At 62.3% G+C, this 27,734-nt stretch overlaps 1 protein-coding gene and 1 long non-coding RNA gene across 5 annotated transcripts; one reads left to right on the top strand and one right to left on the bottom strand.

The window, feature by feature from the left end:
- Positions 1-402: 402 nt before the first annotated feature.
- Positions 403-24,487, top strand: CUEDC1 (CUE domain containing 1). 4 transcript variants are annotated; one of them, XM_080562603.1, is made up of 14 exons: positions 416-520; positions 5,897-5,962; positions 10,518-10,728; positions 10,822-10,973; positions 14,233-14,726; positions 15,293-15,420; positions 16,331-16,457; positions 17,710-17,893; positions 18,392-18,475; positions 19,213-19,302; positions 20,006-20,099; positions 20,332-20,390; positions 21,058-21,128; positions 21,336-24,487. In XM_080562603.1, the coding sequence occupies exons 5-13, from the start codon at positions 14,436-14,438 to the stop codon at positions 21,123-21,125; spliced, it is 1,125 nt and encodes a 374-aa protein (XP_080418729.1). In that variant the 5' UTR covers positions 416-520; positions 5,897-5,962; positions 10,518-10,728; positions 10,822-10,973; positions 14,233-14,435; the 3' UTR covers positions 21,126-21,128; positions 21,336-24,487. The 4 variants fall into 4 exon arrangements, with proteins under 4 accessions (XP_080418726.1, XP_080418729.1, XP_080418727.1 ...); XM_080562601.1 differs by lacking the exons at positions 416-520; positions 10,518-10,728; positions 10,822-10,973 and adding exons at positions 2,302-2,851; positions 2,918-5,314; XM_080562600.1 differs by lacking the exons at positions 10,518-10,728; positions 10,822-10,973 and having other exon boundaries at positions 403-520.
- Positions 22,953-27,734, bottom strand: LOC308180622. The gene is made up of 2 exons (XR_013941084.1): positions 25,062-27,734; positions 22,953-24,808 (listed from the first exon to the last, which is right to left on the bottom strand). It is a non-coding gene; the product is annotated as an uncharacterized lncRNA (long non-coding RNA).

Here is a 27,734-nt window from a genome sequence, read left to right as displayed (position 1 = left end):
ACGCTGCGGCGGCGGATACCGGGCACGGCTGCCTTCAGCCCGGGGCCGTAGCGAGGCTTTGTTACGGCCGAGCCCCCCCCAGAAGCCGGGGCCGGGCCCCCCCGGGACCCCCGGGCCGGTTCCCCCGGGGCCGGGCGGTGCTGCCTCCCCGGGCTGGGGGGGGTCGGGTCCCAAGAACCGGGGGGGGGGGTCCCCAAAACCGGGGAGGGGGGGGGGGAGCAGAACCGGGGGGAGATCCAGAACCGGGGGCAGGCCCAAGGGACCAAACCCCCCCCCACACACACACCCGGTTCCGCTCCGGCCGGGCCCCGCGCCCCCGGCCCCGGCCCCGGCCCCGGCCCCGGCCCCGGCCCCGGCCCCGGCCCCGGCCCCGGCCCCGGCCCCGCCGCGCCGCCCCCAGCCGCCGGGCCCGGCGGCCGCCCCCGCCCCCGCCCGCCCGCCCGCCACGTCCGTCTCCCGTCCCGGCTCCTTTCCATGGTTCCCGGCGCGCTCCGTGCCTGCCGCCGCCCCCGCAGCGCCGGTAAGGGGGGCGGGCCGGGCCGGGCCGGGCCGGGCCGGGGCTCGGCTCTTTGTGCGCCGCGGCCGGGCCGGGCCGAGCCGAGCCGGGCGGCGCCTCCCGGCCTGCGCGGGCCGCGGCCCCGAGCTTCGCGGGGCCGGGCGGGGAGCGGGAGGGGGCCGCCGGGCCGCTTCGGGCTCCGCGGGGCCCGGGCAGCGCCGCACGGGGGCCGCGGCGGCCGAGCTGCGGGGAGGGGAAGCGGGGGCGGCCCCGGTCCAGCCCGGGCAGGAGCCGGGAGTGGGGGGGGGGGGGGGCGGCTCCGGCAGCGCGGCCCCGGGCCCGGTTCTCCCCCTGCCCGCGGGCAGCGCCCGGCACGGCCCCGCCGCCTGCCCGGTGAGGGGCAGCCGGAGACGCGGCCCCTGCCCGCCCCCCCCCGGGCGGCACCTCCGGGGGCTGGAGGGTCCCCGTGGCCCGGTGGTGTCCGGAGCCCCGGTGGTGGGGACGGCGGGGCAGGGCCCCCGGAGCTGGTGCCGGGCTGCCGGGCACCGCTGCCCCCCGTGCTGCCCCCCGTGCTGCCCCCCGTGCTGCCCCCCGTGCTGCCCCCCGTGCTGCCCCATAACACGGGGCTCGGCTGCCTGGAGCTTTGCTGCGGGTCTGGTGTTCCTGTTGTGGGATGCCATCCTGTTCCGCAGCTCCCCGCTGCTCGAGAAGTGCTCTTAAATCCCCGTCCTGCTCCTCAGCTCCCCACAAATCGAGCAGAGCGCTTACACCCCCTGACATCTCTGCTGGGGACAGATCACGCAGCCTTGCTTAGGGAACGCGGCAGGCCCCTTCCGTGCCAAGGCGTTTGTGGTTAGCTCCCGGCTCCGGAGGTGTTTGCGGACCCCAGGAGCCCAGCCGCGTCGCCCTGCTGGGTTTGGAGGGCGCGCGGGGCTGGCAGCGAAGCTGTCGTGGGCAAACGGCAGCAGGGAAGAGCCTGGGAGCTGCCTCGCCCGTGGGAATCACCATTTCAGAGCAGCGCTCTCGAGTGTTGTCTGCCTCGCCAGGCAGTTTGGATAGACTCCTTTTTATTATTTTTAAAAAGCAGCGGAGTCGCACCTCCTCCTCACACGTCCTCCGGCTGCTGCCACCGAAAATAAACGTGGGGGACGGAGCGGTGACAAAATCCACGGGGAAATCCTGCTGTCCTGGGCCGACCCCTCAGCCTGTAAGTCTGGGGGCACCCAAACTTGGTGGCCAGGGGCACACGGCAGCCAACGAAGGCTTTTAATCTCCTTGCCGCCTCCTCCTCCTCGTTCGTCTTTAACGATGCAGACTGAAGCACCATCTACCTCACTGCCAAGCTGTTTGTGATTTTCATGAAGATTTTCCCGTGGACGCCCCGGGCTGAAGCTGTGGCAATGGGGCAGTGGGAAGCTGCAGGAGCTGTGCCCCTCTGGGAAACGGGGATTCGGCCCCTGCCGGTGGCTGGGCGACAGAAAAGGTTTCGGTGGTCATCAAGGGGAAGGAGACGCAGCCTGTGGTCGGCTCACGGTGCTGTCGCTGCTGGTACGTGCCCGTTGTGGTGGCCTCTGCTGCCGCGATGTCCAGCCGCCCCGGGAGCGCCCGTCTGCCGCGGCGAGGATGTGCCTGGTGCTGGCGGAGCCTCACGTGCTGTCCCCTGGGCCCAGCACCTCCGACTCCACCATTTGCTTCAGAGACAGGTGGAAGGTGTCCGTCCCTTCTCCCGGCAGATAAGCTCCGAGAAGAGCTTTGTTTTTTTCTCAGCATTTTGTTAGCAAAGAGCTTTCAGATTCGAAACGCAAACCAACAAAACGGCACCTAAGCGAGGCGCCAACACCCGGCCTTATCCCCCAGCTGGATCCGCGGCATCGCTGGGCAGGATTTCCCTTCGCGGTGGCTCCAGGAGCTGCACACATGGGCGCTGTGTACGTGGGTGCCGCGGGCCGCAGCCGCCGTGGGGCTGGCAGGAGCGTGCGGGGCGCGCGTGGCATTTCCCAGCGCGATAGCGAGCCCTCGGTGCTTATCTGCCTGCGCAAATGTGCGCTGCGGGGGCGAAGATAGCGGGGTGCTGAGTGCTCCGGGCAGTCACATTCGGACGGGAGAGGTCAGGGGAAGAGCTGAGAGGTAACTCACACTTGGTTGCTGTCGCCGTGAGGATAAAATCTGAGGGCAGGACCCGCGGGATGGGTGCCGCTGCCGTAACCCTCGGGCTGCGCGCGCTGGCTGGCGTCGTGGGGTGCCCGTGGTCAGAGTGGGGAGGCTCCTGGGCAGCGTGAGCTGATAGTAATAATTTTACACTGTAAAATCAGAGTGCATAAAATAATAACGTGAACCCGCTTTCAGTTGTGAGAGGTGGTGACGGGTGGCACGTCTCTGCCACCACAGGCGAGGTGCCGAGGGAGGTTGGCTGCAGCCGAGCCTCTGCTCGGTGGCGCGGGGCTTGCAGCAAGTGGTTTGGGGACCAGGGTTTGCCGGGCTGTGCTCCTGGTTTTGGCGGCTCTCTTGGCTGCATGGAGCTGGTGCAGGGGCTGGGAGATGTGCTGGCAGGGCAGCCCCTGAATGCAACAGGGAATTTGGGAAGAAAAAAAAAAACAAAACAGCAACCCAGCTAGCTGGCAAACCAGCTGCAAATAATGGGAGATGAGGACGCTGGGCAATATCTGGGCCTGGCTCTTGCACCACTGCCTCCAGGTGTGGCTGTTCAGCTGCGTGCTGCAATTCGGCCCCTCCGTCGGGTTCAGCACCTCGGGGTCAGGCTTGGTGCCGCAGGATTGCCGGCCTGAGCAGTCAGCCCTCACCGGCTCCCTGTAGTCCAGGGATCTGCCCAGGAGCATCCTAAATCCCCAGTTAATTGCGAGCACCGTGCCATGGGCGGCAGCGTCATGGTTCAGGTGGCGTTTGGTGGCTGTTCGTCCTGGCTTGCCCGCTACTTGGAGCTCCAAGCCCAGCCTCTCCCCTTCCGCCAGCTCAGATATCTGCGGGTTTGATTTAAAGCAGGTCCGTCTGCTGCAGGGACGCAGCGTTTATTTCTTGTCGGTGCCCATGGTACGGAGTAAAACCTCCCAGGAACAGAATGATCGATTGGTGACTGCCGTCGGGAACTGGAAAGAAAAAGGCATCCTCAAACTCTGCTTCGAGCCGGTCCTTGCCCCTGGATTTTCTGCTGAAGCCTCTGTTGACGTGCCTGCGATGTGGAGCAGGGCCTGCAGCGGAAAGGGGCCGTATCGCCTTACGGAGCTCCTCACGTCCCTGCCAAAACGTGGCCATGAGCGGGGCTGGGGACGTCAGCCGCGGTGCGATGCTGCAGGTCTGCTCCTGCCCCGTCCCTCCAGGGGCTGCCGGGCTGATCTGGGCCGTGTGGACCTGTGGGACTGCAAAACTGGGGTGCTGCTGCTGTGGGAGCAAAGCCCCCGTCGCCGTTAAACCTCCACCTGCGGCCCCGCTCGGGCACTTTGCCGGCTGCGTGCGCGGCGCGGCCGGGAGAGGCTGCTGGCACGAGGGCGGCTGCCACCGGGCTGGGTTCCACGGGGAGTCAGGACAGAAGGTCAACCAGCAATTTATTTATTCGTCCATTCATTTAGTGTGGTGTAACTCTAGAAACTTGGGATCTGGTCGGTTGAGACACTTTGTTTAAATTTCAACTATTTTTTTAAAAAACCTCTTTTGAAAAATCCGTGCTGGTTAGCTGTCCCTGACGCACGTATTAACCACTGAGACGCGCTGACTTTTCGACTGGAAAATGTTGAAACAAGCCTTTTGGTTAACTTCCCATTTTTTGGAACGGGCTAGGGAGTGCCAGGAGGCCCTGCAGAGCCTTTGCCTGGGCTAAACTGGAGTTGCTTGGCTTTGAAAACCATCGGATTTAAAAAAAATGAAGTAAAAATCCGGAGCAGCCCCGTGGGCAGCACGTCCCTGCTCAGACCACCCGTGTCCCGTGGGCATCGGACGTGGGACTCCGTGGCATGGCCCTGGTGGTGCCGGGGGGACGCTGGGGTGCCCCCGGCCGGGGCCGTCCCGCCTCGCGGCCGCCTTTGATACCGGTGAGTGGCAGGTCCTTTGTGGCCCCTTTGTGCCTCCCTCGGTTCTCCCGGCCCGCACAAAACCTGCCATGGAAACCGAGCCCGGCCGATGTCCCGGGAAACCCGGAGGCGCAATTAGGAAATGCAAATACGAATGCAAATTCCTTCACCGCCTTCAAGGCCGTGGAAAACCGTCCCTGTGCCACCGGTGTCCCTGTGCCACCGGTGTCCCTGTGCCACTGGTGTCCCTGTGCTACCGGTGTCCCAAGCCATGGGCAGCGGGACGGGGACGGGGACGGGGCAGGCAGCCCCAGGGGCAGTGCCGGTGGCCGCGGGGCACCTCGGGCTCTCCTCCTGTTTCCCCAGGGCCTCGGCAGCATCCTGCGGGAAGGACGGGGCGTTTCGGCCCGTGCCGAGCGGTGACTCATAGGTGACAACGCGATATTGATATTTTTTTCCATCCCCTCTCGGTTGCCCGGCGACAAACAAACAAACAAGTGTCTCAAAATCCAAGCCAGCGCCGCGGCCGGAAGGCAGAGCCCCTCGCGGCTCCCCAGCGCCGTGCCGCCACCTCCCCGCCGTGGTGCTGCAGGGGCCGTGCCGCGAGCAGGGTGCTGGGGGTGCTGCTACCCCGGCCAGGAGCTCCTCCGTGGCCCTGCCGGGCTCAGGGCAGTGCCCCCAGGGGGTTTGGTGGACTCAGGACCGACCCCAGGAGCTGGCTCTTGGTGGTGTCGGTGGAAACCCAGCGTGCGTTAGGCTGCGCGCAGCACCGCTGGCCTGTCCAGTTCCAGACCAGGTGAATTTTGTTGGAGTTTGGAGGTGTCTTGCGCACGCTGGGCGGCTTCCCTTGCCCTGAAAGGGTTCATCCGGGGCCGCCCCGTGCTCTGCAGTCCCCCGATTGCCTTCCCACGCAAGGCACCAGCGTGCCCGGCGTCCTCCCCCCGTCTGCGGCAGGTCCTTCCCCGTCCGCGGCTGAAGTGGCGCATGGGACGTGCTCTGCCCAGGTGTCCCCGTTAGCAGTGCCCTCCCGTTGGGACACGGCCACCTGCATGCCTTGTGCTTTCTCCTAGCCCCAGTCCGCTGTAATTGCTGGAAAATGGGCTCTGGCCCCCCGGGGGTGGCGTTTCTCCCTTCTGCCCGGCAGCTCGTCGATCCCTGCCCTCGCTCGCGTCCCCGGGGCCTGGCTGAGGCCTCGGCGGAGCGAGGCCGAGCTGTAACGGGGAGAGAGCAGGTGGCTTGCCTCCAGAAAATGGGGCATGGCACAACTGCCGGATAACTTACCGGGACGTCCTAGCTGATTTTAGTGTTTGACTCAGTTACGGAGTCAATTATAACTGTGTTTCTTTCTTTCTTTCTTTCTCTACCACCCCGTTCCCAGGCGGCCGTGGAGCACTGGCACGAGGGCAGCCTTTGGAGATCGGGAGGCCGGCGGGAGCGCTGCGAGGTACCGTGTGCTGGGGGGGACGCTGACCCTGCCTCTGCTGCCCGGGGGGCCCTGCCCTGCTCCCCCTCGTGCCTTTTGGGGGCCGGGCTGGATGGGGCAGCCCCCGGAGCTGCAGGGGCTGCGCGGGGTGGTGGTGACGGGAGGTGGAGATGGGGCAGCTGCGTGCCAGGGCCATAGCACAGCACAAGGCAGGGGACGTCCCGTGGGGACAGTTCCTGGCTCCTGGCACTCAGGAAGGGCTCGGAGTTGTGTTGGAGAGGGGATGTGGTGCTCTGGGGGGGGCACGAGGGCTCGTGGCCCCTCTGCGCTGTGGACAGGCAGACGGACGGCACAGCTGCAGCGCAGCGCTAATCCTCCCGCTGATGGAGCCCGGTGGCTTGTCCCAGCCCACTGCTCCTGAAATCCTTGTTGCTTTTAACCTCCCTGGCTGATAACTGCAGCTGTCGGGCCGGCCCAAAGCAACTGGGACAGCACAGCGACGGAGCTGGGCGTGAATTAATTACTCAAACTTAAAAATAACGCAGGAGAAGTGAGGCTGGGGCTTTGAGGAAGAACGCGCCCTAGTTCAGAGGCCGTGCTGCCAGAGCACAGCCCGTGCGTGGGGGCTGCAAGCGGGGTCCCCTCGCCCTGGGAGCGGGGCAGTGCGGATGTGGGAGCTGGCAGTCCATGTTAGCATCCCACATAATTTCAGTATCTAATCCCGACGTGCTGTGGTGGAGCAGAGGGAACAGAGCGAGCACGAGACGCTTTCAAGGGCTTTCATCTCCCCGCCGTGTGCCGGAGGATGGAGCCGCGATCCCTGCGGCGCGCTGAAACCTTCCTGGCGCTTCTGCGGGAGAGGCCTGATGGATCGGCGTTAATTAAATACCCGTCCCTGGCGAGGTGTAGTGTTTCAAGCAGGTTCTCCTCTGCTGAGCAATGTCACCCGGCGCGAGGGAGGACAAAAGAGCAGCGCGATCACAATGCGGTGCCGTGTCCCGGGACAACGAGGGGACGGCGGTGCCCGAATCGTCAGCTCGGTGCTTTCGCGGGGTGGCTTCCATCAGCCATATGGCTTATTGACTCATAAAAAGGCAACTCCTCCATTTGCAACTTAATTACTCCCTTTCTCCCTGCCGGTGCCGGCTCGCAGCGGTGCTGAGCTGGCAGTGCCGAGGGCTGGGCGACCTCGCGGGGTGCGCAGCTCCCGCAGGCGGCGGCGGACGGGAGCCTTTTGGGTGGCTTCGTGCCGGGCATCGCCGCCGTGCCTTGCAGCAGGGAGTGGGACAGGCTGCTCTGTAGCTAAATCTGCTCCCTGATCCAGGCAGATTCCCCAACGAAACCCTCGCGAGCTTTCTTTGGACACGGAGCCGGGGTTCGGGAGCCGTGTCCGGTGATGCGGCAGGGACACAGACACCCGTAACGGGTGCAACACTGGCCGCTCTTTGGAGCAGCTCGCTTTCTGGGTGCCGGGGTTTGGGGCTGCCCGCAGGTCCGGGCACCTGGGGGCTTCCTCGAGCTGCAGAGGGGGCCATGGGGGCACAGGACCCTCACACGGGTCCCCAGCTGTGCCCTGGAGCGAGCCCGTTGCTGGCCCTGCGGGTTTCACCGCCTGCGTGGCGTGGAAACCCCAAGTCTTTCCTCTTCCTCGGCTGTGGTTTCAGCGGCCTGCATGTAGTGGTTGCAAGCAGCCTGCGTAATGACCACTTTTAAATCTTTTTACCAGATCCTAATGGGCAGGGGCCTGTCCTGGTAAATAATTTACCGTGCCCGTGAGTGAGAGTTTTACTCTCCTCGTTTTGTTTCCATAGAAACTTGTGCGGTCCTTCTGCTCCACGTAGCCCTCGGCGAATCAATACTGCTTTTTTTTTTTTTTTTTCCTTTGCACGTTGAGCGATGGCCCTTAAATCCTGGAGGCCAGAGAACAGCAACGGGTGCCGGTGGCCCCGTGGCACCTCGGTGCTGGGGTGCCAGTGCCCGGTCAGAGCCCGCACAACCTCCGTGGCTTGGCCGTGTGCGTGAGGCCCTTGGCCCGCACCGACCCTGCCTCTAACCCTTGGTTTTCTTCCTTCTGTGCCCCTGCACGAAGCTGCTTCAGGAATCGCTGCCCAACTTCTGGAAGCTAACCCCAGTGCCCGGGCTGGGGCAGGGGAAGCCCGGCCTCCTCCCAGTCCATCCCAGTCCATCCCCAGTGTGCTCCTGCTGCACCGGGAACAGGTGGGGACGCGTCCTGCGCTGGCAAGGGAAGGGGCTGGCTCCGCTCAGGCTCTTTCTCCTTTTTCCCCTCTGTCCTTAAATTTCTTTGACCCCTGGCCGAAAATGGCAAATCAGCGTTTGTGAAGGAGCCGTGCTAATTAGCCAGCGAGGCACGATGTGTGCCCGGCCCTGCCCCCAGCACGGATTAGCTGTCGCCCGCCCTACGGCTAGGTGCCGGCCGACAAAACCTAATCCCCAAACAGCCCAGAGGTGGCTCCTTCGCCGGCCCTGACCTCCTGGTGCTGGCCCCAGCAGAGCCGATCACCTTTGTCTCCGCGAGAGTTTTCCTTTTCCTCTCGGCGGCTTCCCGGTGCTTTTGTGCGCACGGCAGGCGAGGGTTTTGGCGCTGAGCCGGGAGCACAAAGGGAGGAGAGGGGATAAGCGGCTCAGGACGGGGCTGTGCGACATACGGCGCGAGGGCTTTGCGGGACGGGACGGGGGTGCCTGCGGCTCGGCGCTGGCAGGGCCTCCGTGGGTTCCCTCCCGCGAGGCTTGCACCGACGGCACGTCCGTGAGCAGCAACGGAGCCCTGCGGGGACGTCGTCATGCTGCACGTGGATGGGGAAACTGAGGCACAGAGAGGGCGTTTGACTCAGGAAAGGGTCCCTGGGCTGGAGCTCGGCACCAGCACCAGCAGGTGGGGCCCACAGGGACTGTGTCTCCAGCCCAACATTTGCTTAATTGCTTTTCCTACAGCGTCTGCCCTGCGGTGGGTGCCTTGCTCTGCTGGCAGGTGCGCAGGGTCCCTGCATTGGCCGGGGCCGTGGGACAGTGCTGGGTCTGGAGCAGCTTCGCAGAGGGGCCAGGATTTTGGGAGAGCCCCCGACACCCTGCTTCGCCCCGTCCCTCGCTCCCGGCACCTCTCCTTCCTTCCTACCCACGTCAGGGGGGTGACGTCCCCTGGGTGCCATCGCTGTGCCAGCAGCCACCCGGAGCAGCGTGCCGCGGGCACCCAGCCGCTGTGCTTGCAGGGCTCGTGCTGGGTTCGTGGGACAGGAGGGCACGGGGAGGGACACAACCGGAGCTGGGGCACGGCTCTCAGCCGGTGCGGGAGCAGCTGGGGTCGCTGACGCCTTCTGTAGCAAAGCAAACAGGAGGGAGACGCCCTGATCCCGATTACGGCCGCGCTGGCGGCTGCTTGTCCCCCTGTCCCCGTCCCTGCCAGCAGCCCTCCGGCCTGGGTGCCCTCCGCACGCCCGCCTGCTGCAGCCGTTTGCCACCAGCCCCGGCAGCACGCTGAGTTCTCGGCTGGGACAAACGTGTTTTGGTGTCGGCGGCGAGAGCCGGAGGAGGAAACGTTGCGATTGCTCAGCCACCTTGCGGAGCAACCTTAAATCTGCCCCCCTGCTTTCGTCAGCCTCTTGCATCTAATTTACTGCACGTCGACACGGGATAGATCCGAGCAGGGATGCATTTAAATCATACAAAGGATGCTGGGTTACTTTAATCGCTCACACTTGCTTGACCCATTTTTTTTTTAATCCCTTCCTGGAAACCTTGTTTCGCGTTTGAATTCCCTCAACTATTTTAGGAATGCCGTCCTACCAAGCTCAAATTACCTTCAGTGAAGCCGTTGGAAGGCGGCCTCGCAAGGCGGGCAACTTTTTGATTAAGATCTAGTGCTATCTCATTAATATAGGCTTAGTTTGGAGGCGGGGGGGGGGGGGAAGGACTGTAATTGTGGCCTGGCAAACGCGTGTGAGACCCGGGGATTAGTTACGGGGAAACACCAGGCACTCCAGGAGGGCTCTGTCCTGCACAGCCCAGGGCTCTCCGTCCCTTGCTCACCACGGCCACGCACCCCGCTGCCACCCAGGGTCCCGGGGGAGGGCTGGGGTCCCTCAGGAGCCCTCACCCTGCTTCTCCCCCCAGGCCGAGAGCAGCCGCTGCGTTTCGGCCTGGCGAGGCTGCTCTGCAGGCCCGCCGGGTGCTGCGGGGCTGACATCTGGTGCGCGCACAAAGGCCCCTCGTAAATCTGTCTGGGAGGGTGGCACGGCGCGGTCCCTGGCGCTGGGATCCCGCAGGAGAAGAGGATTTCCCTGAGTCGGGTGGCCGGGGGCGCACGGTGCTGCTGGCCTCTGCCAGCCGCAGCCGCGAGCGCCGAGCAGCCGCGGCCCAGGGGTGACAGGCACCCATGGGTGCAGGTTCCCGTGGGGGCTCGGTTACCCTGGCCCCCTCTTTGTGCTGCTCTGGCCCGGCTCTCAGAGCCGGTGGGATTTGGGTTTGCAGAGGTACGTGCTGCATGGGCTTTCACACAGAGGTTTTTTTTTTCCCTTTTTTTTTTTTTCTTTCCCTGATTGCTTTATACTTTTCTGAAAAGGGCTTAAACCCAGCCGTTTTAATACGTGGTGGAACAAGTATTGAAGGGATCCTCGTGTGCCTGCTTGTTCCTGTGCGAAGGGACCTGATCGCAGGCAGCTTCCCCGGGCTGCGGAGCTGGAGGTGTGCGTGCGTGCGCTGCCGGGGCCGACAGAGAGGTGACGGAGGAGACTTGGGGAAGGCTTAACGCAGCCACATCCTGCACGTCCTCGGTGTGTGCTCTGAATTTCAATCTGCTGCTAGACACTACCGTAATTTTTGTTCCCGATCGTTTACTTTTCATCCTGGTTTTAATCCCATTACAGTCACCGCTGGCCAGACACCTGCAGCCGCCGAGCGGTCCTGTTCCTGCGCTTCTCGCTCCTTTTCAGCGAGGTCCCTTTGAAGGGGCCTGGCTGACGGCAGAGCTCCGAAAACCTGCCCTGGATGAAGCAGTTCTTGATTTAACGCGTCCAGTGTGAGTCTTCCTCCGAGAGCTTTCCCTCCAGAGCTTGGAGCAGGGGAAAAAAGGGCTGGTCTTGTCCAGCCGCGTTTAAGCAACCCCATCTGTTGTCTGAGCTGCAGCAGACACTCGGGAGGAGAATATTCTCCTTCGCGCTGGTGCCAAGGCTTTGCCCTGAGTTGCGAGGGCTGTGAGCAGTCGGTCCCGCTGCTTTTACAGCTGTTGGCTCCTTCGCCAGGGCCGCTTTCCTCGCAGAGCTGAGCAACTGTTGTTCCCAGCATGAAATCGCTGGGCTCACCAGCCCCAAGGATTATCCAGCTGCTCCTCTGCTGGTCCTGGGAGCATCCTCAGCACGGTCTCCTCCGCGTCCCGTCCTGCTGGCACTGTGGTTGAAGCCTCTGGGGTGAGCTGCGGGCTGCAGCAGGGCAGGCTGGTGCCCTGTGTCCGTGCTGCGGGGCGTCGCGTGCCCTGGGCTCTGCGAAATGAGCTTTGGGAGGGCTGTGCAGCCCGTGGGTGGCTCGGAGATGTGCTCGTCAGCTCCCCAGCCAGTGCCTCGAAGGGTTTCTCTGTGGCTGCTGAGGTCTTGCTCTTGGCTTTGTCTCCGCCGAGTGTGGATTCGGGTTGTGTGAGCTGGGGAGGGGGGGCCATGGGGCTTCCTGCGCCCGGCCGTGCCCCGAGTGCGGCGCTGCCCTCGCCTGGGGCTGTGCTTGGCCGCCAGCTTCCTTCCTTCCTTTTCGGGCAATCTGCAGGATTTTGCTTTTCCTGGCGTCCTCCCAGCCCCTCGCTGACATCACTGAGCCACCGGCCAGCAGTGCCCAGACCATTCCCTGCGGCACCGGCACAGGGATCCCGCTCGCCTTTCTCCGGATTTGAACTCCTGCTGCTGTGGGGGTTTGCATTTCTCTGGGATGTCATCAGGACATTAAAAATGGGTTTTAAGACCTGCGTTTGCAGCCTTGCCCCGCTGCGTGCTGGGGGCACCGCCTGTGCCTTGCCTCTGCCAAATTTGCTGGTGTGAGCACCAGCGCCGGCCGGGCAGCGTCCCTGCGAGCCGCGCGGCCGTGACTCAGGCTTCACGGGCTTGGGAGCGTCTTTGCGATACAATCCCTCGTTGTTGTTTAAAGCCAGATGTGCAGCAGAGCCTTTTTGGCATACAAATGTCCCCGTCCCTGTTTTTTTTTTTTTTTCATCTTAGGACCAGAAGCTTTCAATTATTCAGCGGGCTGCTGCTCCCAGTCACGCTATCTGGCATGGGCTGCGATTTAAATGAGTCGTCCCAGACCCCGGTGCCTCGTTGACTAACACCTTCCACGGAAAAGAGGCGTCTGCAGCTGGGAGAGCCCAGCCTTTCCCCGGCAGGGCAGAGGGATTTCCACACTGGGCTGCGTGTTGGTGGCCGGGGCCTTCGGCTCCCTCTAAACGGGGCTGCCCGGCCCTCCTGGTTATGGGGAAGACCTTAAATACCCGCTCAGAAGTCAAACGGTGGGAGACAAATACCCCCGACCACAGGCACTTATTGTTGCTCTAGAGATCTTAGGGTTTTAAAAGAGATTGGGGGATTTTTTAGGCACACTTCCTGATTTTGGAGCCTGATTTTATTATGTGATGTTTATGAGATATTAGATCAGCAAAGCCATACTAGCGAGTTCTCTGCAGGTCTCATCATCCCCAGGTTTTTGTGTTTGGATCCTGTGTGTGTTTGCGGCATGTCCTTTACGACCTGTTCTCCCCTAGATGTGTGGGCTCTGAACCTGTCCTCGCTGAGCGGCTGAAGCAGCGTGCGTCCCCCCGGGAACGCGTTAGAGCTCAGTTTAGCATGCGACTAAACCAGAAATGCAATATTGCAATTAAAGTACAACCCCAGAGGTGCGAACAATGCTGGCTTTTCGCTCTGAATGAATCATGGCAGCAGAGGAGGAACCAAGAAGCAGTGTTTTGTTAACCGGCTCCGGCAGATTTGTTCGTCACCGGTGAGCAGAGCCGGGCAGGGCGGTTGCGGCGTCGTGCCCCGCTCACACTGCGCTGCTCCACGCCTCGCTCCTCGCACGCCGCAGCAATCCCTGCCGGGCGAGAGGGCTGGGATGGAGCTGGCTCATGGCCGAGCGATCCCTTCAAATGCGTTTTCTTAGTGAGCGCAGAGCAGGCGGTGACTTTCCACGCTCAGAAATGCCTCCTCGTGAGCCTTTCTGCTCCCTCTCCTCGAGTCCTGGCTTTTGTGCATAGGGTGGCCTTGGTAAGGGCACGGGAGAGCCCGGGTGACCTTCAGAGGTGGCTGCTCCGCTTAATGGTGTTGAACCTGATTATAGTGTTTCACTGAGAAATGTGCTTGGCGTGTTCTTCTCAATTAAATGCAGTTTTAGGGACAGTTGTCCTGAGCTCTCCGCCTGCCACTTGGGAAAAAGCTTTTGAAAATGATATTATGGATCGAAAGTGTTCCTGGGGTAATTCTTTCTAAACAGCGGAGTTAATCCAGAACTGAATTTGGCCCTGCATTTCCAAATGAGAAGCAGTAGCTGTATAATCTGTTTATGGTTTTAAAGTGAACGTTAATCTTGGATTTGGTGGCTTTTCCCAGGGGTCGATTTGTTGTGCTGCAGTGCTTTAGCCCCCTGCACTGAAATGACTCCGTTTTTTTTTTATTTTAAAGAGAGATTTCACCGTGTTTATAAATAAACGTAAGACCTGGAAATGTGAAATCTGTGGAGCCCTCTGCAGTGGAAGCAATGCCGCGCTCCTTACCTCGCAGCTCTCGCAATTTGTGTGCGCAGCACCTGGCACAGTGAACCTGAGCTCCTGGCTGCCCTCCCTGGCGCGGCGATGTGCCGATCGCGCCAGGACACAGCTGAATGGGTTGAATTTGGTTGAATTTCCCCCACTGAGGCAGGAGATCTCGCTGTGCCTCTGGGCACCTTGTTCACGCCTTGGTGGTGAGCACGGCCCCTGCCTGCAGCCTCCTGGCCACGCATCGGGGCACGGATGATGCTCGCGCTGTTGGCTGAGCAAGCGAGGCAGAGCCACGAAAGGAAGAAGTTAAAAATCGTGCTCCTCCCTCCAAAGGGAAAGAAAAACCCCTAGAAGGGGGGATTTCTGAGATGGGCTTTAGATGAAGGTGTTACCAAAAATACACCTCGTGCGCAAGTCCAGCTGCTGCTCCTGGCGAGGACGGAGCTCAAAGCTGCCCCCCTCCCTGCGGCCCCGGGGTCTTGTGGCTCTTTTCGAAAAAAGCGACCTCAAAAAGCTGACTTCTGTGACTTCTCTCCCCTCTGCCCCGCAGGTGGGAGGATGCTGCAGCGCGCCGGGGGCTGACGCGCGGTGCTGCGGCCGCGGGGAGCGGTGCCCCCGCCGCCCACCCATGCTCCCCGCCGGCAGCCGGGGCAGCGCCCCGTGACGGGTGGCGGCAGGCGCCCGCCTTACCGGGACCGGGATCGGGATCGGGATCGGGACCGGGACCATCGCCCCCGTGCCGGCCACCCCGCCATGACGAGCCTCTTCCGACGCAGCAGCAGCAACGGCGGGTCGCGCGGCGGCTCCTCGGCGCAGGAGCTCAACAACAGCCGCCCCGCCAGGCAGGTCCGCCGGCTGGAGTTCAACCAGGCCATGGAGGACTTCAAGACCATGTTCCCCAACATGGACTACGACATTATCGAGTGCGTTCTGAGGGCCAACAACGGCGCCGTGGATGCCACCATCGACCAGCTCCTGCAGATGAACTTGGACAGCAGCGGCTGCGACGACAGCTCGGACTCGGAGGACAGCATCCCCCCCGAGGTACCCCCGCGGCCGGCTCAGCGCGAGCAGGCGGTGCGGTCCCACTCTGCCGTGTTTGTGCCACCTGCAAAATTGGTGTCAGCCCAGCGGGTGGGGGTGTGAGGGTAAGGGAGAGGCAGCGGAGCTGGTGTTATTGCAGCCCTGCAGCTGCGCTTCGCCAGCTCAAGGAAGCCAGACCCATGGCAGCACCCTTGGGAGCTGCTGGCTCTGGGGGTGCAGGATGCCTGGGCACCATCCAGCCACCGCAGGCAGCAGACGTTTGAACCCCAATTTGGTTGATTTGTAGCACAGAGCCTGCTTGGTTTGCCTTGGGCAGTGCTTGAGGCTTGAGCCAAACTGCTTTCCTCCCTCCTTTCCTCCCCCAAACCAACTGAAAGTCTATTGCTGCCGTCAGAGGATCCCCCCAGTTGCCAAAATGCTGCGCCTCGTCCCTCGAGAGCAGCACCCCCAGTGCCAGGGGACGGAGCCGGGATGTGTCCCCATCCTGCAGCACCGCTCAGTTGGTCCTGGTCCCCGGGGGGAGCAATGCCCCCGCTCGCCCTCACCCCATCTTTCTCCCACTCCAGATCCTGGAGCGGACCCTGGAGCCGGACAGCTCGGACGAGGAGCCCCCCCCCGTGTACTCCCCCCCTGCCTACGAGAGCCAGGCGCTGGGCAGCCGCTGCCCCCGCGCGCCCCCCACGCCGCCGCCCAGGTGAGCGCCAGCCCCTCGCCGCGGCACAGGGCCCCGCCGGGGGGGCTGCTGTGCACGAGCCCCCCGTACAGGGGGGGGTCTGGCGTCGGTTCGTTAGGACTGGGCGAGACGAAGCCAAGGGGGATGAATGAAGCTCGCAGCTGGCGAAAAAAACGGCCGCGAGGCCCCGAGACGTGAACAGCTGAGGGGCCCGGAGAGCCGCTCCGGGAGCGAGTGGAATGGCAAAAATCAGCTCCTGGGGGCGGGGAGCGCTTGACGCCTCTCGAAAACACCAGGTGCTGCGCGGCCGGGGCCCAGCACCTCTTATCTCCTGGCACGGGGAGCCCGCGTGGCTGTGCTGCGGTGGGGAAGGGCGGCAGGGCCGCGGCCGTGGGAGGGCAGCGCCTCGGGGTGCCGTCACGCTGCTGCTGCTGCTGCTGCTGCTGCTGCTGCTGCTGCTCCATCGGGCCACTGAGCCACGACCGTGGGCTTGGAGGAAAGCACCTGCCACTGCCCTCGTTGCCTCCCTGTGCCAGGTCCCCTGCTGCAGACGGTTCTGCTGGTTGTGCAGGCTGGTTTTGATGTCCGGGGGGAGAAATTTGTAAGCAAAGCCCTGCAGTGGTAAAGCTCCCACGTCGCTGTTTGCCAGGAGTCTGAGCGAAACTGGGAGAAGGAAAATCCAGCCTGCAGAACAGCGGAGCGAGGCTCGAAAAGCAACTCCCAGAGATTTCAGAGTCGCTAGGAGAGCTTTTCGCTCTCCTGAGCTCATGCTAACACGAGGGCTTGGGGAGGCAGGACGAGATTTCCCAGCGCCCAGGACAAAACCAGTGGAGCTGGGTTGGGGGGGCCGTAGGCACAGGGCCCTGCGCCCCCTTATTCCAGCACCGTGGGGTCCCCCTGGCCCACGGGTGCTCTCTGTGCTTGCCCGCAGGACGGACGTGCCGGGGCCCGGCAGCGCCCAGGCGCCCGGCCGCTACAGGAACTGGAACCCGCCGCTCCTGGGCAACCTCCCCGAGGATTTCCTGCGCATCCTGCCCCAGCAGGCGCCCCGCGCCCAGGTGAGGGCCCCGCCGCGCCCCGGCGCTGAGCCGCCCGCAGCTCCCACGGCCGGTGCTGGGTCGTTCAGGGCGGCGCTGGAGCGAGCGAGGCGTGCAGGAGGAAACTTCCAGCCAGGCTGTGAGGCTTCGTGCCATTAGTTAGCTCGGCGGTCGCTGCCAGAAATACCACGTGCAAGAAGCGCTTAATGTTTTAAATTATTTGACCTGCTGCCCCAGTGAGAAACGCTCTTGGGCAGAGCGGTGCATTCGGTGCGTTCAGGGGCTGCTGTTGCGTGCATTAGATACCAGATCTTGTGCGCACCAGAGGATTTCCCCCTGGGAAGTCAGTCCCCGTATGCTTCACGGCGGTTTTGGGGCCACGCAGCTTGTCCTCGCGGCACCTTTCTGCAAGGGCCAGCGCCCTCCCAGCGTGGCAGGGACCAGGGGAGAGCCGCAGATGCCCTTCCCTCCCCGTGCATCGTCTCTTCCCTCCCTTTTTGGCTCCAAAGGCAGCCTGCCACGTTTCCATAAATAATTGCCCTGGAAGTTGAGCTTCTCAGGCTATATTACCTTTCTGGGAATAGGAACATGCCAATTCATTTGGGCTCAAGGGGAGGAGAGGAGCAGCTGCCCTTTTCTTTCCCTGGTAATTGTGTGCTTTTGCTTTTTATGGCACTCTGAGAGCAGCTACAAATCAGATAAATATTGTAGGCAAGGGTGAGATTGCTACTGTGCAGCGTGGCTCTGCTCCTCCACGTGTGCAAGCGTGCCAGGAGCCAGGGGATGCGAGCACAGGGGCGTTTGTCAGTGGGAAATTGCAGTCTCTGCCTTTTTGCTGGGGAAATTAAAGCAGCGATGCTGGCTGCAAGACCTTCCTCCCTCACCTCGACACCAGGTGCCGTCTTAGTTCAACTCCGTGTGTTTAAATTAAAAATATTTGCAAATATGCTCTGCGAACGAGATCTTCCAGGGGCACGGCGGGTCCTTGCTGTGCCGTGCCGGTTCCCAGACCACGGGGCGTGTGCTCCCGTGCAGGAATGTCACCCCCTGGCTCCTCCACCCCGTGGGCAGACCCGGGGGTGCCCCCTTTGCCCTGGCTGGGGGGTGCCCCTCCAGGCGGGGCCGTTGGAGCGGGAGGCAGGGACCCCGCTGCCAACAGACCGTAGGAGCAAAATGCCGGTGTCAGCGTAAGGCGGGGGGCTCTGGGGAGCTTTGTGGGGGGCCAGGTCCCACGGCCGCAGACCAACCTCTGCCCTGTCTGCCTCCTGCCCAGGGCTCTCCAGGCTGCCGGCAGCCCGTGCCGAGGGGGCTCGGCCCGCGGGGCCAGGGCTCCCTGGAGCAGGAGAGGAGGTGGAAGCAGTACCTGGAGGACGAGCGGATCGCGCTCTTCCTGCAGAACGAGGAGTTCATGAAGGAGCTACAGAGGAACCGGGATTTCCTGCTTGCCCTGGAGAGAGGTGAGGAGCACCGCTGGAAACCTCTCGCTGCGTTTTGGCCGTGTGCCTCCCTCCAGGACAGAGGTCCTGCTGTGGTGGCCTGGCCGGTGACGAGGCGGAGACGTGCAGGATGTGGTCAGGGCCGCGGCGGCAGCCCGACCTGCCAGCACCGAGCAGCAGGCTTTGTTCCTGCGCTCCTCTTGGCGCTGAGCCACCTGCCGCGAGGCTCTGCTCCTCCTGCCCACCTCCGCGAGGCCTCCAGCAAAGCCCAGCAAATCTGTGGCGAGGAGCCCTGGCAATGCCCTCCAAGCCCCACGCGGGGAGACAGCCAGCGTGGCTTTACCGGGGCCGTTCCTCCCCCGTCACCACGCACCTTCCCACTTCCCCTCGTGTCCCCGTGCTGCTGTGAGGGGCCACCCGGCCGTGAGCACAGCAGGCGTGCAGGGGAAAGGAGCACGGAGCTGTGCGTGCTGCCCCAGGGGTCTGACCGAGCGGGCCTCGGGGCTTTTTGTCTTTCAGACCGGTTGAAATACGAGTCAAAAAAATCCAAGTCGAGCAGCGTTGCTGTCAGCAACGATTTCGGTTTCTCCTCCGTAATATCAGGTAATTTCAAGGGGCGCTAGAGTAGCACCTCTCGTCAGCCGGGTGCCTCCCAGCTCTGCCGTGCCGTGCCGTGCCGTGCCGTGCCGTGCCGTGCCGTGCCGTGCTGTGCTGTGCCACGCTGATGCCCTCCGATGTGGCTGCAGGGGAAGGAACCCAGCCGGTCCCTCCCTGCTGCACAAAGCCCCCAGAGCGTGCGGGAGAGGGGAGGGAGGGCGATGGAGATGGGTGCTGGCGCCCTCCCCGGCCTCGCCCTGCCTTCCCCAGGCAGCACTGCTCCGTGCCCTGCCTCTGTCCCTGCGGTGGGAGCAGGGATGCAGTTCCCAGGGGCGACAAAGCCTGCCCTTGCCTTGATCGGAGCGGAGGATTGTGCCTGGGAGGCATAATGACTGTCCTGGGTAATCCTGATTAACCTCGGCAGCAGGGCAGCTGCCCGGGGACAGAATTAGCGCTGGTGTCTGTGCGTGTCCCCGTGCGGGGCTGGGGGCAGGCGAAACGCAGCCGACTCAAGGTCCCTGCACCCCGGGTCTCTGCACCCCAGGTCTCGGGGGTTTTGTAAGGGGGGGGTCCTCGTCTGGAGCCAGCCCCCGCCATGCTGATGCCCTCGTCCTGCTCGCTTTTGCTCAGCTCCGCTCATGGCAGGGCTGCACTCCACAGGTGCTGGAACTGGGTCATGGAAACGATTTGTCTCGAGCCTCCCCCGGCCGCGTGCCGCCTGTGACCAGATGTTTGCCTTCCAGGTGACGCAGCCCCCCCCGTAAGCAGCGAGGCCGGCGGCGCCGTGTCCGACGATGCCTTATTCAGAGACAAATTGAAACACATGGGGAAGTGTGAGTCGGGTTCCAGCACTGGCGGCGGGCGGCCCCCAAGGGGCTGCAGGGGGTGGCAGGGGGCAGAGCTGGCTCACGCAGCACGTCCGTGGGTGCCGCCGCACGTGTCCGCTGGCACGCGTGCCCCCGGGCTCCTTGCCACCCCTTGTGGCAGGCTGGCACAGGTGTCCCCACCACCCCCCGACTCACACGGCTGGCACGTGGGCGTGCAAGGCACGGGCCACCGCACGCTGCAGGCGCACGCCGCGCTACGACGGAGCTCGGCCCCGGCAGCAGCGCTTTGGAGTGAAGTTTCCAACTGCGTTTCGCAGTTCTGGGCTCGGGCATCCCACACCCGGCAGCGACAGGGAGCTGCCGTGCCCTGTGCCATGCGGGAGGCCGGGTCCTTCAGTCCCGGCTCTGCGCTGCAATCCTGGAGGAGGAAGCAGAGGGGTTGCTGTAACTCTCCCTTTCCAAATCCATTCCTCTTAGCCACTCAGTCTGCTTCTCCCGTTGCAGAACAGCCTAAGTTCTTTGGGCAGCCTGACTCAGACCACCGCTAGCTGAGACCCACTGGGGAGGGCTGGGTTAGTCACGGGGAGGGAATGCCACAAAAATCCCAGTGGAAGGGTGACAGTGTCAGCACCGTGGCCATCTCCTCCCCACCCGCGGCGGCTTTGGGGAGGGATTGGGGTGAGACTCTCACCTGGCTGCTTCCTTCCAGCAACGCGCAAGAAGCTGTTTGAACTTGCCAGAGCCTTCTCCGAGAAGACGAAGATGCGGAAGTCGAAAAGAAAACACCTGTTGAAGCACCAGGTGTATCCTAAAAGGGGGCTCGCTGCCATCTGTCCCCAGCAGCTGGGAACCGCTGCGGGGCTGCAGGGTGCGGGCTGGGCAGGCCGTGGTCCCAGGGGACTCTGCGAGGCTGTGGTTTGGCGAGGAGCCTCCCCAGCTGCCTCCCGCGGCTGGGCTGGGGGCTGCGAAGGGTCACTGGTGGTGCTGCGGCCACGTCCTGGCCCCCTGACGCGTTTTCCTTAGCAGAGGGCGCAGGCTGGGGACAGCAGCTTCCACGGCAAATCTTCTCGACGATGTCGAAGGACACTCGTGCGGTAAGAAACGCCGTGCTGTGCCGTGCCATGCTGTGCCATGCCGTGCCATACGTGATGGGCTCAGCCCGGCAGGCCAGGGACCTGCTGTGCTGGCCCTATCCTGCCCCACACCAGTACCAGGCTGAGTGGGATCCTGTCAGGTCCATGCCTGGGGCACAGCCACCCGTGCAGCGGGCTCAGCCCCAGCACCACGCAGCTCTCCGGTCATCACGCGCTTGCTGGGTGCCTGGGGACGGGCTTCTCCCCTTCTGGGGAGCCTCGGGGATTGCAGCCGGGCTGCGCATAGCCTGGGGCCAGGGCAGCATCCCAGCAAAGCTGTCGGCAGCTGGGTTCGCACCGAGGTGACTCCTGGCACTGTTGTGCCAACCCCGACCACCTCGGAGCTGGCTCAGGTGTGACTGCGTGGCAGGAATGCCTCCCTGGGCCAAGACCTCCTTCCACCTTTCCCAGGCGTGTTCTGGCAGAATCTGTGTCCCAGTCCCGGGGTGTTTTCCGGCTGAGCGAGGAAATCCCTGCCCCGGGGCGGGACCCGAGCTGCCTCCTCACTGCAGCACCTCGGTGGCGTTGGGGCTGGTGTTGGGGCTGGCGTTGGGGCTGGTGTTGGGGTTGGTGTCCCATGTGGGGCGGCCGCAGCCCCCGACAGCCCCCGTCTGCCTGTGCCTTTCAGATGAAGACTTCCAAGCACGGAGGCAGCAGCTCCAGGAGGAGGAGGAGACGCCAAAGGAAGGGCAGTAAATGGTGAGAGGCACGGGGGGATGAGCACTTTTTGGTGAGCCTGCAAGCAGCCCCAGGTGCTTTGGTTTGGGTCTGGAGCCCCTCTGGGTGTGGACGAGCCCCACCAGCGCTGCAGGAGCCCCGGGCGCTGCGGTGGGCTGGTGCTGGCCGTGGTGTGGCTGAGGCTGAGCACACGCTGTTCTCTTTCCCTCCCCATCTCCTCCCCTGCAGGTCCCAGCACTGGGCTTTATTGCTGGCACAGAACATGCAAAAGGCTTAAGAAGAAGATGGCTGAAAAGGAAAAAAAACAAAAACAACCAAACACCCAACAACAAACAACCCAGTTTTTTTGGCTGTTCTCCCTCTGCTTTTGTACTCCTCTGAAGTACAAGTATTGAAGTGAGGCACAAAGTTTTCTTACCAGGGGTTTGAAAACAACTTCTCCTATCTAGCAAATCAGCCAAAAAAAAAAAAAAAGGAAAAAAAAAGGAAAAAAAGTCGGCAGCTGACCTGAGCTGCGGTGGAGCTGGTGGATCTCAGACCCGAGGAGCAGCCGTCTGTCTGTCCTGCTTGATCCGAGCGGCGTCGCGAGAAGAGTGAAAATCAGTTGTGCTAACGAGGATGCGTTCAAACGTGGGGATCTGCTCGGCTGGAGTGTTCCTGAACATATCTCTGTAGCGATCGGATGTAACTGTGCTCTGCGCACGCAGGAAGAGCAAACACACGCGAGAGAGAACCTAAAAATCATTGTCTACTATTGCTAGGAGTAATGAGCAGAGATTCAGATCAGGTAATAGTTGAATATCGAATAATATAAATTGTTTATAAAAGGAAAGGCCTTCTTTTCCAAGGCATTTCACTTTGAATTAAACCTTTGCCTTTGGCATTGCTCAAACTGCCTTGAAGCCCGGACCTGAAGTGGCCGCAGCGAGGCCGGCTCTCTCCAGCCGCGCTCCCCGTGCCGGCGCGGCACGCGGCACCACCGCGGGCAGCACCAGGGGCCGGGTTTCTCATCGGTTTAACCCACACGGCCGAACCAGGCCGCGTCCCGTCGGGTGGCGTGCTGGTGGTGCTCCCCGGGTGCCAGGCAGGGCCCTCGGCGGGCCTGGGGACGCCCCTGCTGTAGGTAAGATGCAGATTTGGGCTGGAAGCCCGAGCCGGGCGTTTGCAGCTGGGGCTGGCGGAGACGTTCCCGGCAGGGAGTGTTTGCACAAGGGCTTGCAGGAGCTGCTGTGGGGCTGGGGCTCAGGGTGGCAGCAGGAGAGCTCCCTTCCCTGGGGGCTCGTTTTACCAGGGGAGGGCAGGGGTGGCCGGGAGGCAGCGCTCGAATCGTTGCAGCATTCAGAGATGCTGTCAGGCTAAAAATAATTACGTAAACAAATTCCTTCCCCGTGTAAGTAATGAGTGACGAGCATTAAGTCAGAAATTGCTCCCGCCAGCACATTTTCTTCTCCTTTATCGGCATAATCTGTTTACTGCTCAATTCAGGAGGTGGCTGTAGACGTGCCTGTTTCACTCTCTGGCTCCTGTGAACCAGCACAAATGTTGCAAGATTTGAGCTGTGAAGGCGGCAGACGCGGCAGCCCCAGCCATCAGACACACACGCAACTGTTGTCCCTGCCTCTCCGCGGGGTTTGGTAACAAAAGCCCACATTGCAGGCTCTGGCTCCCGACAGGCTCCTTTTCAAATCCTCCCCGGAGCCCGCATGCCTTTGAAGCGGACGCCAAGATATTTTTTTTCCCCGCAAGCAGCGCAGCCGCTGCACCTGCTGAGCGCCGCTGCCCTCACCGCCACGGCGCCGCGCCTCGCCGCCCCGAGGCCGTCCTCGCCGGGGGAAATGGCACTGGGGGGCACGGTGCTGGGGACACGGTGCTGGGGGACACGGTGCTGGGGGGCACGGCGTGCCGTCGGCACAACCCGTGCACTCCTGGCCGCACCAGGGCTCTGCCCCAGCCTGGGCGCTGTGGTCACAGGCAGGCTGCTTGCACCAGGAGCCCGGCGAGGTCCGAGTCCCTCGAACCGGAGCAGCAGAAGATCCACCCCCGGGACTGATCCTGGCTTTGGTGTCTGCTCCTTTTCTGTGTAAGGAAGGGGGAGAGGAGCGTCCCTCGAGTCTTGGCACTGCCCGTAGCAGACGGGGGCTCAGCAGTCCCAGGCGATGCCGGCCTTGCCTCGAAGGTGACTTTGTGGCAGCAGCAGCGGGACGTGGGGAGGTGCTGGAGAGGCACGGTGCTGCCCTGCGCTGTGCAGGATAGGACCGGTGTCTGGCAGGGTGCGCGTCCCCCTGCGTGCAGGGGCAAAGTGTGAAGCTGGGGCTTCTTGCTGGGAACAGGAGGCCCTTCAGGAGCGGAGCAGGGCTTTTATCCCTAGCCTGGGACTGGCAGAAAGCGAGGAGGGGCGACTTCCCCGTCCCCCGCTGGCTCTGAGGTTAGCAGGAGGCTGCTGCCGCTCCCTCCCAGCCCAAAGCAGCTCTGCATATTTGGAAGAAAACCAAGCGTGGAATTGGAACAGCTTGTAAATGTTCCAGCGCCTCTGAGCTACTGAGTGCTTAACTTTCAGCTAAGTCTCCACGAGTGCAGGACGCACCGACAGGCGGTGGAGCAGAAGCTCGGGCTCCTGCGGGTAGGAAGCTGCTCGTCCCCGCGGCGCCGTCACCCGACGGCTGCTCTGGTGGCAGCGTGAGGGTCGGGGGGGGAACAGCAGCGAGGTGCTCGTGGCCAGGTGGGTGCTTCAAGCCCATGGCCGAGCACTGGGCAGGCCCCGGGAGGGTTTGTCGTGCTCCTTGTCCTTTTACAAGAGCCACTTAAGGCTTTGGTCTGCGCTCTCCTGCCCTGGGCGAGCCACCTCCAGGCCACGTCGCAGGTCAGGCCTGCTGGAAATAGGGGCGGTGGTGGGGACAGGGTCACTGCGCAGCCTCCGTCCGCTGCACGCGGTGGGTGCGAGCCCAGCGCTTCGCGGGGGCTCGGGGCTGTGTTCGTTAACACGGTCTAACAACTTGCCCTTAAATATCCTAGTCTAGGCAAAGCCTCCCTGAATGATGTCACTCTGCAGCCATTTCGAAATATCTTGGAGGCACAAAGCATCATTTCAAAGGAGGATGGAGAGTGATTATTTTTATCTCCTTTAAAAAAAATAAGTCAGGTCTAATGAGTAGGAAGGCCACTAAAACCGGCTTGGAAGCCAAAATGCATTTCTTACATAAAAACGTACAATTCTCAGTGACGTTTGTATCACTTCTCTACAGAATGTTTTAAAAGGAACAAACCAACAAAACCAATCTGTGGTGTGTGCGTGTTGCTATTTTAGAATTTATTTCCATAAGTGATTTTTTTTCTTAAAGATGTTTAATAGTAATTCATATAATAAAGTCCTGTTGTACTCTTAACACCGATGTATTTCGCTTTGTGCTGCTGTTAGTTTTGGGAAGGAAAGAGATCAGGGTGGGGAGGGAAATGTCTCCCTTTGATGCCGCTCTGGCCATGCCCCTTGTGGCTGCAGATGCCCCAAAGCCACCCCGTCTCCTCGCCTCCCTGCCGGTGACAGTGTGCAGGTTGCATCCTGTGGTTTCTCAAGCAACCAAGCGCCCAGGGGAGGCCCTCACACTGGTGAGCTCCTTCCTGCATCCAGGGCCAGATCCTGCTCCCACCCCGCAGGACGTTCGGGGCAGGAGCAGGTCCCATTGCGTCTCTCAGGTTGTCTCCGCCTGTTGTGGAAGAGCATGAGAAGACGACCAGGAGCTCACGGCTGGGGGAGCCCAGGCCTGGGGCTCAGAAGCCGTGAGGGTGGGCTTTTCAACAGGGAAATCCCCGAGGGCAGCAGGGAGCAGCAATGCTCCCCGGGGGCTGTGACCCCAGGGCTGTGTGTAAGCTCACAGCGTGCCTGCTGCCAGCTCCGTGTGCGGGGACCGGGACCTGCCTTTCAAGAAAAAGCGGAAAAGGAAAAATGCTGTGGCTTACCCACTTAATTCCGAAATAACAAGCCTCTCGGGGATGGGGCGTGTGCATTTTCTTCAAACTGTTTCATTATCCATCGCACAGCAACTCCTCCGCGTCTGTCAGGCAGGCAGTCTGGCTCCTTCGCCTTGTCTCCTAGCGGGATGGAAAGACGTTATTATAATGAATTATTTCTGAAATATGTGTTATCAATCTCCAGCCCTGCATTTTTCGGCGCTGTGCCGAGCTGGCGGGATCACCAGGTGTGGAAGCCCGGAGCACTTGGGCTGTGGGATTGCTCTGAGCTGGCGGCACGAAGAGGGATCACCCCCGGGGCTGGTCCCAGCATCGCTTCCGTGCTCCCGTGGCCGTTGTGTGCCTGGCCCCTGGCCTCAGCTTCCCCCTCCTCTTGTCTGCTCTGAAATGCTTTGAAAGAAGTCAGAGAAGTCTCTTTTTCTCTGGGCTCTTCGGGCATTGAGCCCATGGGGCTTTTTGAGGGTGACACTTGCTCTGACGCTCCAAATCAGCCCACGCAGCTGATTTAGGGGGCAGCAGCAGGGTCTGGTTACGTGGCAGACCTGAGGACATATTCAGGCACTGCTGGAGGTCTTTGCAGGCCTGCAACAAACCCTGCTCTCCCATCAATGTGCTGGGGAGACCCCAGTGCTGGGGGGGCTGAGAACCACAGGGTCCGGCCTGGGAACACCGCTCCGTGCCCCCACCTCCCCTGCAGCCCAGCTCCAGCTGCCAGGGAGCAGCGTTTGGTTGCTGGCAGGATTGGAGCTCCCCAGCCTCACGTGTGGCTTGGAAACTTTCCCTGTGAAAGAAGACGCTGGAAAAAGTCAAGGCATTCTTGCCTTAAATGTCAAAAGCATCAAAATACTGGAGAAACCCTGGATGCGGCCCTCCCGCCGCAGCCAAGAAGGCCGTCGTAACCCGAGGGGGGAGCCGGGGCTCTTTCAAAGAGCTGAAAAGACCAGGGCCTGCCCAGTCCTTTGAGCAGCTCAGATGCAGCCCTGGAGCCGTCCCAGCAACTCCCTTTTGAATTCTTCCACTCTACAGGGGCAGGAGTTTTGTCTTTCAAAACTTTCTCCCAGCAGCGGAGAGAAGCCCGGGACTAAACGCTGCGGCTGGCCCATGGTGAATGCTGGAGGTGTTTTACGCTGGCATCGGGTACCTGCTTCGGTGGAAATTTACTGCCCCCTTCCTTTATAACACTGCAAGATGGAAGGAGTGAATGAATGCTTTTTTTTTCTCCTTTTTTTTTTTTTTTTTTTCATCAGCTCTTTCCCAGGCCGAGGGCTGCATCCCAGCGAACAGGCCCCAGGCCTTGCCATGTGCTTCTTAGAAGCTGGGTTCATGGAACCGCTGGCGGGGGGAAGGCTGTTTGCGCAGGGCAAACAACCTCGGTGTAGCCGTTGGATTTCATTAATCAGGGTAAAAAAAAAAAAAAAATACAGGCTGGGGCTCGGTGCCGGCAGCCAGGCACCGTCTGCTGCCACCTCCTGGGCCCAGCGAGCAGTGCCGGGGCTGCCGGGGCAGGATCAGGCCCTGGTGCAATCCTGCCGGGTGCTGGCTCTGTCTGGGTGAGACACGACACAAAAAGGGACCGAAGGGAGACCCCAGCTCTCTGTGTCCCACCGCGGGGGGAGGTTTGCGGCCCCCCGCCGCTGGTCCCCAGGCTGCCACGGGCGCGTAGTGGTGCTCAGCTGGGGGACAGCGGACGGGGCGGGTGCAGAGTGCCATGGGGGCAGAGGACGAGCCCCAGCCAGCAGGATCCCAAACGATGCCGGGCCATATGGACGTCCTCCCTCCCGTGTGGAGATAAATGGCGGGCTGTGTGTGCTAGGATGTGTCTGGGCAGCACGGGGCAGCAGTTTCTGATGTGCCCCCTCCTTGCAGGAGCACCCAGCGCAGCCACGGCAGCTCCCTGCTCCTTTGGGGCCAGCAGCTGTCCTGCCCCGTCACTCGCAGCCGCCGGCTGGGGCCGGGAGCAGGGCGGCCCGAATGGCTCCCTCAGAAACCGGAGACGGCAGCACCGCCACGTCCCGCACCCTGCAGGCGCTCAGCGAGCGTAACGGGGCGACAGCTGCTGCCATGGCTCCTGCTTAGCCCCGTCTTGGTCTGCCATCGCTCGCAGGCCCCGGGGAGGCACAGTGCCCCCGCTGCAGGGTGGGCACGGCCGTCCCGTGATGGCGGGAGCACACCAGGGGAACCAAAACAGCCACTGAGGGCCCGGGAGTGCGGTGTGCGTGGTTTTGGGGTGTGAGGTCACGTTTTACACAGCATCCCTCAGCCTCCAGGCCGGGTCCGTGCCCTGGCCCCCGGAGCACCAAGGTCCCTGCTTGGCCCACGCAGGGATGTGGTAACGCTGCTCTGGGACCTGTTTTGGGGCTTTTAGCCCCAAAAGCAGGATAAATCTGGGACCTGTTTGGGGAGTTTTAGCCCCGAAAGCAGGATGAATCTGGGACCTGTTTCGGGACTTTTAGCCCCCAAATCAGGATAAATCTGGGACCTGTTTTGGGGCTTTTAGCCCCAAAAGTAGGATAGATCTGGGACCTGTTTCAGGACTTTTAGCCCCAAAAGCAGGATAGATCCCAGCAGGTGCTGCCCAGGCGGGTGGAGAGGACCCTCAAGGCTCCAGAGGCCCATGGGGGTCTGGGTCTCAGCCCCGTGCCCGTCGGGGACCACCAAGGG

This window comes from Anser brachyrhynchus (assembly GCF_964034855.1).
Source record: "Anser brachyrhynchus genome assembly, chromosome: 20".
In the NCBI taxonomy this organism is placed as follows: domain Eukaryota; kingdom Metazoa; phylum Chordata; class Aves; order Anseriformes; family Anatidae; genus Anser; species Anser brachyrhynchus.
The sequence above is the reverse complement of the archived record's forward strand: the minus strand, read 5'-3'. Positions and strand labels throughout refer to the sequence as shown.

Coding starts and splice junctions, on each gene's coding strand:
- CUEDC1 (XM_080562600.1), top strand. CDS start 14,436: ATGACGAGCCTCTTCCGACGCAGCAGCAGCAACGGCGGGTCGCGCGGC. Junction 17,894..18,391: donor CCTGCTTGCCCTGGAGAGAG/GTGAGGAGCACC, acceptor TTTGTCTTTCAG/ACCGGTTGAAATACGAGTCA. Junction 18,476..19,212: donor TTTCTCCTCCGTAATATCAG/GTAATTTCAAGG, acceptor TTTGCCTTCCAG/GTGACGCAGCCCCCCCCGTA.